The 10957-nt window shown below is 38.9% G+C and overlaps 1 protein-coding gene across 3 annotated transcripts; it reads right to left on the reverse strand.

The window, feature by feature from the left end:
• Nucleotides 1-818: 818 nt before the first annotated feature.
• Nucleotides 819-10357, reverse strand: clta (clathrin, light chain A). Of its 3 annotated transcripts, XM_044028531.1 has the most exons (7): nucleotides 10058-10357; nucleotides 8944-8972; nucleotides 8041-8158; nucleotides 7676-7787; nucleotides 6201-6254; nucleotides 3405-3440; nucleotides 819-1958 (listed from the first exon to the last, which is right to left on the reverse strand). In XM_044028531.1, exons 1-7 carry the CDS (start codon nucleotides 10233-10235, stop codon nucleotides 1787-1789), a joined length of 699 nt encoding a protein of 232 aa, XP_043884466.1. In that variant the 5' UTR covers nucleotides 10236-10357; the 3' UTR covers nucleotides 819-1786. The 3 variants fall into 3 exon arrangements, with proteins under 3 accessions (XP_043884466.1, XP_043884467.1, XP_043884468.1); XM_044028532.1 differs by lacking the exon at nucleotides 3405-3440 and having other exon boundaries at nucleotides 10058-10356; XM_044028533.1 differs by lacking the exons at nucleotides 3405-3440; nucleotides 6201-6254 and having other exon boundaries at nucleotides 10058-10352.
• Nucleotides 10358-10957: the final 600 nt, after the last annotated feature.

Consider the following 10957-nt stretch of genomic DNA (forward strand, 5'->3'; position numbering starts at 1 on the left):
AATGTTCTTATGTGTCTAACCATACATTTTGAGTCTTACCTGGTGTAATCTTTTCAAAATCTCAGATAAACTAATAAAGATTGCACCAGGTGGCGCTTCGAGGAATAACTATATCATTTTGAGACTAATGGTTAGGCTAGATCTTACTTCGTTGTACACTGTTCTTGCATCAGAAACTAAAGCTGACATCATTTAACCTGCTAGGCATGAAACGACACACGGAAGGTTGACACTTCTTCACCATTTTATTGTATGCAAGTGCTTGCCAGTTACAGCTAGTAGGTTGCATAGCTTTAAATGTGCACCTTCCGTGCTGGCAAACACTCTTTGCATTGTTCTAAAATGTCTGGGCCCTTATCTTCTGTCTGTATGAAGTGTTTTTTGTATTTCCAACCCAGGAACGTCTTGTGCGCCTCCGACATCGTTGCTGTTGACTGACTTTCGTACTGTTAAGACGTCGACTGTGTCTAGCGGCAGAATGGCACATGGCCAGAGAGAGCCAATCAAGTGTCTGCTTCAGAAGGCGAACGTTGATATGAAAAAAAACTATTTGATAAATCCGAGCTTTTGCGGCGATTTTTAAAATGCAACTAAAACTGTAGTCATGTAAAAATTGTAATAAAGTACGTAACGTTGTTACATGTAATTCGTTACTCCCCAGTATGTATCCATCTATCTATATCTATCTATCTATCTGTCAGTCTTCACATGAAGTGTATAAGACAAAACTCGGTGCTCCGCAAAGCTCTTGAAATACTTCTTAAACAAAATATTTAATTTATGCTTCTTGACAAGTTGAAGCATGACAGGACAATACATTTCATTCAACGTTTAATGATATTGAAATCAAAAGGACAATGATCACACATGGTCAAGCAACAGCTGGCTGATATTTAGTTCTCTTTAAAACCACAACTGTCTAATTTCAGTGACAAATGTTTATATTCTGTATATATATTGCCTTCTGTATATGTACAAAGGTACACACAGTTCATACACACATTTGTTTGAGGTTTAAACACACATTCTAACAGGTTACATATGTTGTAATGACTGGACTTTGTTCAGTTCCTGACTGGAGAAGAGGGAGGATCTTCAAAAGGAAATGCATAGATTGGAAAATTTAACACAACATACCACAAGCAGACTTCACACACATGAAAGTGGGCACGCATACACACACACACACTTCAAAAAAGGACAGTTTTCTTGTAGTTTGGTCCTTAAAATACACAACAAAAATCCTTCAATACGTTTTTGTAAAGATGGGAAATGATGAGATGTGTTGGGAGGACAAAAATGTGATTAAATCAATTCAACATCAATTGACACGTGTAGGCCAATAAAGACTCATAGAACTGACATGAAAAGAGTTAAGAGTACAGCATCATGGGAATGATATTGTTTCGGGGCCATGAGGGACAAGGATTTAGTGTAGCTATAGGCCAAAACAAACATCAACCCTTCCCTTTTAATGGTCCAACTCACTACCCTTACAGACGTTTACTCAACACCACCAACCATGATTATTTCTGGCATAAACTCTATCATGTCTGGATCATTTTATACAACAAGGAAGAGGATCAGACTAGTCTATAGAAGAGGTCCACTCCACACAGGTAAAAATATTTTGGGGGCCATGTGTGGCAAACAGATAGGAACAGATGAGGTTCAAGCCCCTTTTGTCTTGAGAATATAGACAATTGGACATCAGTAGTTGGGTGGGTTGGTTGTGTGTGGTAATAAGAGGATGATATGGAATGATGACGGAAGCAGCCTTGGCTGCCTAGCGGACGAGCGGAGATTGCTTCAGGGAGATGAGCACCGAGCGCATGCGGGACACATCTTTGGCCTGCTTGCTGGACTTGGGGTTGAAGTCGCAGAGTCGAGCAACACGCTCCCACTCTGTGCCGGGGTTGTTCTCATCCAGATCTGAAATCATGGCCTCCTCAGCCGCCCTACATGCAACAGGTTCACAGGAGGAGGAGGAGAGGACACGCAAAAGAGAACAATCATTGGGTGGAGAAGCAAGGTAAACATAGACAAACTGTATGTATATACCTGACAATCCTCTGCTGATCATCAACAACTATGTTCTCATAAAAAAACAACTACATGGTACATGGCTTAACAGTGTTGTAGAAAATGACAGCGTGGAATCATTGTAATGTAATCTCAGCGCAGGTTGTCTTAGTTCAACTCAAGTTGTTATACAAGTTTTGTAGTTTTATAGTTGTTGGTTCAGCAGAGACTTCATCAGGGCAAGACAGTCCAACAATCCCACAGACACATATGTGTACTCTCATCTTTCAAAAGAAGCCCACTACAAGTTTCACCTCCTGTGACATGCCCCCAACTCTGCTGACACATTACAGCACAATCACTTGTAATTTTTTAACTCTCCACAACGTTGAGAAGTGACACATATAAAACACTGATGAGAAATCCAAGGAGAAAATAAACTGAAGTTAAAAAAAGGTGATGCTAATAATTAAGTCTGATAAGCATTTTAAGTTGGTAAAAAGGGCATTTCTGCTTAGAGGCGAGTGAGAGTGGTTTTCCCACATACACCCTGAAGTTGCAGATTTACAGTGTTCTCTTTCCTCAACAAGAACCAAGTATAGAGTTGGCGAGTTCATTCACATACTTGTTCTTGAATAAAAAGGAACAATAAGAAGAAATTCCTTTTTTTAAACCAAGCTCAAAAGAACTGTAAAGCACTACTGGGCCATGCAATTTGCTGCAGCTGAAAAGCAGGCTATTTGGGGGAGGGGCAATGGCACCAAAGAAGGCATCTACTTTAATTTCATGTGTCATCATTGTGGAACAAATGAATGTGTTTTTGGTGACAGCTAAGGAGTTTACAAACTAAAAAATTGGATCAACACTACAGGACTTAGTAACCACATATGTAAAGTAAAAAAAAAAGAAAAGAAGGAAAACATTAAAACGATAATTTTAAAATGGATCAGTGCCACCAACACAACACGTTTTGAAATGCAAGCCACAGATTATGGCAAAACAAATGAACACCCTCTCCTCACCCAACCCACAAAATATGATAATTCCACTGCCAGGTTTCAGGTCTATTTACAAGGTTGATTTATAGTCCCCACCCAACCTGTAGAAACAGCACAATACACAAAAGCAAAATGGGGGATGAGAAGCCAATGATCATTCACTGTCACAACCATCTACAAAACACAAGGGACTAAAATGACCACAACACCACAGAGGGGACAGTTTAACCAAACCTTCATCTAGGCAGTGGATCTAACTGAGGGGCTAATAAACTGGGTTATCTGTGCAAGGCATCATGATCCAACACACACAAAGAATTTATCTACCCCCTTTCAAATATATAGGTTATTTGGAGGTTTTGGGGTTTTATGTTTTTACTTAACTGGTCTAGGCGGTAGCAAGGATGGTTAATGTGTGTGCTTTAAAGGTGCATAGGAAAAGAAAACAAGGAGAAACAGTTTCACAAGTCAGAATTTAGAAAAGAGAGAGAAGGGAGGGGACAAAATGAAAGACAACAAAAATGAGCCAAAGGCAGATGTTGAAAAGCAAGCATGCAAAAGCAGCATTTATATAAGCTATGTTTCAAGTGTTCTACAGACAAAGTAGTGTGCAGCCTTTGGTCTCATTTAACTCGTAGTAGACTTGGTAGAATTATAAAAAGGTACTGCAAATTCTGAGCTTCCTTTTAAAAGGCATTTTTGAGAAATGATGTTAAGATTTGTTCATTCTCTTGATGTATTTATAACTTTGAATGTTTATACGTAAAATCCCAGCAGTCCTTGTCACAGACAGAAACTGGTACGATACGGGAAGCACCATCAATGCTAAAGCTAAACACTTTTGTCTTTCCTGTGTTACTAAAAAAAACCACTCATATGACCAGCTTAGGTGTACATTAAAACATCTCGAAGGGCCATTCCCAAAGTGTCACATGCTGCCCCTTAGTGGGCCATAACAGTACTGCAGGTTGGCCATAAAGGTTATTAAATATAAATAAATGATTTTAATTTGCAGTTTTGTGATTAAGTTTTAAATAGCTGTAAAATATCTATGATACATTTTAATTAAAATATTACACTGAGCACACTGATTTTAGTATGTGCACCAGAATTCATGATTTGAAGTTGATATGCAAGTGAATGGCATGATTGAGTGTCGGTCAGTCAGCACACAGGCCTAACATTCAGTATTTGCAGGTAATGTTATTTTTAATCTGTAAATTGTTATTCATGTTAATGGAGCACAGCTGTATATGTACCATATGGATGGGTTGACAGTTCAGAAATAAAGTGAAGTGGATAAATTATAAATCTGCACTGCCATTTTGTATCCCCATGTTCACATGAAGACAATATATATGGGAATTATTGAAACTAGTCCGGTGTGTAGATTGGAGTTGTAATTTAAGGTTTGTGTGGGCCTTATAAGATTTTCAGATTTCAAAGTGGGCCCTGGAATGACTGATATAGACAATAGACAATAGAAAGAACAGAATAAATATACATCTCTCCCTAATTGTTGACAAAGGCGAGTTATCCAGAGCATGCAAATATTCCAAATAGAGCAGAACTATAACACTTTTCTTTTTAAGAGCCAATCAACCGGCTAAGTGAAGAGAAACCACATTTTGCTGCTGCATGCCGATTGCCCATAAAAAGTAAAGTTTTTGAAAAAGAAACAAAATGTGCACACCATAAAGCAGACTGGAGGACATTGCCATGTAAACGGATAGAAAAACCAAAGGCTGCACACAGCTCTCATTCTTAACTAGCTAGTTTGTGCAGACCAGCATGTAATCCTGAAGGACAGCAGTAGCTACAGGGCAGCTAACATTCTTATAAAGCATGAACACATTTTTTCAGTTTGAAGCACTTGTGTATTCATGATATGACCAGTGGAGCAGCCAATAAAATGTTGCTGCACATTTAACTGCAGAACTTTGGACAGTCAAGACATGAAGTTGTTCTCGAGCTGATTGTATCATAAGTTACTGCACCTTTAGAAAATAACAATTAATTTATACTACATGGAAGTTAGAATGAATGGCCTTTTCAACCTAAACAAGACGATAAATATCATCAATGGCAGTAAAAAGTAAATTTGATTTTCTGAACCCCATAGACAGCTCAAAGCTGTAGTTTGTAACCCGTCAATATAAACAAATGTTGGTTTCAAAATGGGTCCACACAACTCACTCTGTGTATCTTAGTTAAGTGGAGTTGTGTTTTTATTGGTGATTAAGCGTGATGCATTATACATCACAACTGATGGGGGGGGAAGGGTGGTGGTGGTAGTGGTTGTGACACAAGCAGTGTTTTGGCAACAGAAGTTACACACTGGAGCTTTAAAGGTCCAACTGCACTGAGTATAATTACAATAAACTGAAAACTGTAGTTGAGGTTCATGAGGGAATAGGACTTCAAACACTGCAATTAAAAAGCACCATCTGCAAGTTCAGTTTGGCACAATACTGTCGTCTTTACGAAGGTGATAGTTGTGGCCGGCAGTGAGATAAAGCTGAGTTTTTAGGAAGATTGTTGTAGAGACTCAAAGGACGGCACCACTGTCAAGATCAAACAAGTAAGCAGTGAGAACATCTAATTTTTATCTTAAGGTGATACTGAAGCATACTCCACATCCATATATAAACACACAATTGCTTCAAAACAATCAATTGACATGCTACTCAAGGACATATGCTGCAAATTGATTCTGTTAAAATCACAGATATAGAAGCTGTTGGAAAAAAAAACATGTTCTGTAAGACTACACACAATTAATGTAAGCGAGAATGGTGAGAAATTCATAAAAATGTTTCTGCAAAAAGGTAAGACTGCTAGAATGATTTGAAAGGAATTGGTGAGTAAATGAATGTTGACCAAACAAAAACAAGGCAAAGGTTGTTCTCTTTACTGCAATATACCGTGACATGCATCCACTCACAACTAGCATGCAAACGTGGGATGAAATCACTGCAGTTTAAAAAACAACAAGCTAAATAAGAGAAACAATTATGAATTCCAGCAGAAGTTACAAGTGGAAAAACTAAAGATGCACGTAAAACACAGCAACACGGGGGAGTTAACTAATGGCCTAATCTAATGACAGGGACATGATAAGCTGATGATGATGGAGAAAAAAAAAAGAAAAAGAGGAGGATGTTAGTTGGAGCAACATACACATAACCAATGAGCTCAGAGAAGGGCTGCTTGTAGAAGTCTTCATCCAGCACCCTGGACAAACATCCGCCCCAACGACAGAGCAGCAAGAAGGCAGGAGAGAAGAGAGACAGCGGTAAAACGGAGAATAAAGATAGAAACAAGCATACACACAATAATACAGTCAGGTGTATCATTAAAGTCTCTGCGTCTGTGTGACGACTTGATGCAGTGTGTGTGTGTTTGTGTGTGGAGGTGCCTCTCAGCTGGAGACATTCAAACGATCAGAAGATTATTTAAAAAAAGAAAAGAAAAAAACAGCTTTGCGTTATTAGTTCATTAACTGAAAATGACACAGTATAACGGAAGAACCATGATATTAAGATATATAATAACAGTTTAACCATAATTCCATATCCTTTTTCCATCTTATTAGATTTATGTACATGTTTCACCCATATAAACACAATTATTAGTTCAGAAAACAAGAAATTTGTTTAAAATACAACCTCGGAGTGCATCTGGCTATCTGATGTTATTAGTGCATTATCCAGCAGAGGGAAATCTAACAACAGCGCAACCTTAGATTCATTTTGATTACCCTCTTTACCCATCACAAATTGGAGGACCCATACATGATAAACTGTCCTGAGCAGACAATTATGACATTGAAGTGTCTTAAAAACAGAGCATGGAAGTATTTCGGGTTGGTCACTGTAAATGGCAACGTAACAAGCAAATCTGCTGACTGACCTGCTAACTTCCCAACCAGGTGAAGAGGCAGCTTAAAAAGGTGCAGCGCAAAAGTGTTCAACCCCATGTGACTAATAGTACGAGTAATAATAAGCGGTGGGAGTGGCTTAAATATTTTCAAAGAAATAGCTTCTCTTGATGTACTTGATTTTTAGAAATAGGCACAACCTTAGAGTAGTGAATAGTGAAAATAACTTGGCTGATGCCCCACTTCTGAAGAATTTGACTACATTTGTGTGAACAGTATACAAGTTACATAATCGCACAAGGCAAAAACCATCAAAACGGTGAGGTTGTACAGCAGAAATAGTTTAACCAGTCAAGCAGACACACAGGGTCGGTGCCACGGCTGCTGTTAGTTCATTATTAATGGTGCAGCAGGGCTACATTACAGTGCAGCAGAAACTGACACAGTTGCCTATGAACATGAAAAAACAAGGTGTTAACTGGTGGAGGAAACAAATGCACCAGACATTTCGCCTATTGAACATCCATCCAACAGTTTTTCATGTTAATGGGAGGAGAAAACAACATATTAAGAGTGCGATTATTAAGCCTACTAACAGCTTGTGCGTCATATTTGGTCATATGAAGAACTATTTGTATCCTTTTTAAATATTCACATATTTCCCAAGGTTGTGATTGGACATCATTGCCTTGGTTTTTTTTTTTACAGTAATATTAGCCTTCATTTAGGTCCATTAATCTTCAGTCCTGTTTCAGCAACTTTAAGACACCAGTACCTGTTATTGGTTTTAGTTTTCTCCAGCTGCTCATTCTGCCTGGCGTGCCATTCTTCCAGTTCCAACTTGGCCTTGTCCTTCCACTCCGACTCCTGTTTGCGAGAGTTGGCGTCTGTGGAGGAAGATCAGCAAGGAGAAAGTAAAAAAGTGAAGAAGCAGATGTGATGGTAAAGTCATCCAGAGATGACGATAATAAGAATGAAAAGGACAGAGACGTGGGAGGAGGATTTTATGATAAATGTGTTTGGTCTAATAAATAATTTTTAAATGGGTGTTCTTTAAGTAACATTATAATCTCAGACAGCAGAGTCTATCCTGTTCTCACTCACTTCTTAAAAAAAAAAAAAACTCTGATCATTGCTTACCTAGCACCTCAAGCCGTTCACTTTGCTCCTCTCTCCATTTGCGTAGGCTTTCAGGTTCAGCCTGCAGCCGGTCTGCATTGGAAATTGCTGCATAAGCATCTGATGGACCATTGCTTTCCTGTGAAACAAGGACAATGATGACTGTAAGCCATTTTCCCAATGACTATATATGGTAAGCAAACTCCTCGTGATCATGACTTTTTTCTGGATTCAACTTTCCACTATTATCTGAAACTTGCAGACATTATTACTATCGTCCCTGTCTTGTCCTGGGATCAAATAGGCATACAGTAAGCAGTGTTTGTAAAGAAAAAGACATTAGTAAAACAAAATCTGGCCTACGGCGAGTTTTATCAGCTTAGTTTCTTAAAACAAAAAAAAGTCATGACAGGACAAAAGGAAGCAATGTCGCAACGACAGCTCAGGAAAAAGGAAGTTGGAGCAAACGCAACATTTAAGATATTGATTCATCTGAGGATAGTACTAAAATCACTATCTTTCATTCCACACTGAAATACTACTATAAAAATGTATCTTATTCACTGAATAACCACTGGAGCAAATCACAAATCCTCTACAGTTTTTGGACCAACCCATTGGTTTAATTTTGACTTCCAAGTTCCAAGATTTAGTTGTGCGTGCACACAATTGTTGCTATGCTAAAGGTTTATGTTTGGTGGACAAACTTTTAGATTTATATCCAAATAAGGTAGTCAAGGAAATCTGTGCAAGATTGGAAATAGGTAAAAATTTGATTGGAAATTACTTCATGGCTCATGCTTTATCCAGCAGGGGGAGAAACAAATAAAAACCTCTGATTTGAGAGTAAAACAAACAAACACAAAACAATGCAGAAAAAACAGACAGACAGACAGGATAAAAGCAAAATAACAAAAATATTACCCCATAGAGCTCTCCATTGATGGCACCATCTAAAATGACACATGAAAAATAGCTGTTACAGATCTTGCAAACACATAAAACCACAAACATGAAGAAAAACTTACAATGACCAGAGAAGTAAACACAGATTAACGTTTTTAGAATGGTTATGCAGATGTTAAACTGTACTGTACCCTTTTAAGAAAATGAAAGGACTTTGGCGCAAACCAGAAAATTCTCGAGATGGTGTACAAGACTTTAATGGAAAGCCCTTAATCTTTTAACATAGTGACTTGGTATGGGCACTTTGAACGATATTAACATTGCTGATGGCAATGGTCTGTCGACTGCATTTCAGGACGTTTCATGTTTTTCAAGCTTTTTCGCTGTTCAAACATCCAATAGTTATGTGAATATGCAAAAACTCAGATTCAGGACAAGACCATAGACTCTGATCATTCGTTAAAAACATAAATAAACACGTTTTTGTTTTTTTTAGCAAGCTCAATTAAATTGTTAAAATTGTGACTTTACTAGACTGTCTTTAGTTGCCAGTAACTGAAATCGTAGTTCCAAGGGGAGCCAAAGAAAATATTGCACATCGTGTACAATACCATAAACTAACTTTCCTTACTGAATGCTCATGATTTATAATACACACGTATTTCATCACATGACAAGTCAGCATTTCTACAGTTGCTGAACTCACACGCCTACAGCCTCAAGGAAACGAGGCTGTCACGACCAAAGGTCATTAAGCTCCATCAGCTTCCTCTGTAAGACACTGTAAGTTCAGCTGACTTAGCTGGTACAATTTCACACAGCGCTGTCACAGCTCCATACACAGAAATGCAGGACACCAAAAAGAAGACATGGTGTTATCATACAACTTCCATTTTACGAACACGGGCAGAGACACATTACGTCTAATTTTGTCAATGTGTACGAGGAAACGTTAGCAATGCTCACTTAGCTTAATTCGCTAGCTTGGCTAACGTTAGCAAGCTGACTAAGAGAGTCCACTCAGGTGTCAATACCAAATTACTAATAACGAGAGTAGTTTTTCAAACACAACTCCGCTAAGATTAAAGCTAGGCTGACAAAAAGACGAATGTGACCCAAAGCAGTCACTCACCACTGGGGTCGCCCAGCGACGTGGGGACCTCTCCGCTGTCCAGGATGCTGAAGCCTTCGTCGTTTTCAATCCCGGCGATCTCGCTCTCCTGCTGGGCCAAGAACGCGGCAGCGGGGTCCTCCTCTGAGCCGACACCGTTTCCAGCGGGGTGCGCGTTTAGCATGTCAAAATCATCCATGGTGTATGTGTTCGTGGCAGCTTAAATGTATGAAACTGGGGGGGGTCAGGTGTAGCGATTGTCCAAAGCCGAGTAGCTAAACGGGAAGAAGGATGATTAGAGGGGAAAAAATGTACAAGCGAGCGAACCGGAAACGGGTGAACAACCAATAAAAAAACAGAATATGTGACTGATAGGAGAAAGAACCAATCACGTAGTACCTAATTCAAAAGTGGACCAATCGAATCTTTGAACCTTCTGCATACGGGTCCCATGACCTGTGAGAAAAATCCGCAGTCGGCGATTTTAGGTGACACTGAAGGCGTAGTCGATTTTATATTCTCGTATCGAAAATTAAACTCGAACAAATTAATGAGAAAAAAAATTAAACGTAAATTTTATTTCTAGCTACATTTTGGAGTTGTTTACATTGGCTCCTTTCTTGGCCTATGGCATAGAGCAGGGTGTAGTTGGTTTGTCTTGGGTGTGTTTTTCACCGTCTACCTTCACAAACCCTCCAGGTCCTGCTGCCTAAGTTATTGTAAATAATTAACAACAGTGACATTCTAAAGGAGCTCTGGTGTCAAACAACCAGTCAGCTGACCAGGAGGGCATGAATCAGCTGAGCGAAACACACATTGGCAGTCAATATGTGATGCAGCTACTACTACTTCTAGTCTACCACAATTATTAAAAAAACAACAACTTTGGAGTTTGGAGCAAACAAAGAATGTACAAATAGC

Source organism: Solea senegalensis, linkage group LG6 (genome assembly GCF_019176455.1).
Source record: "Solea senegalensis isolate Sse05_10M linkage group LG6, IFAPA_SoseM_1, whole genome shotgun sequence".
In the NCBI taxonomy this organism is placed as follows: domain Eukaryota; kingdom Metazoa; phylum Chordata; class Actinopteri; order Pleuronectiformes; family Soleidae; genus Solea; species Solea senegalensis.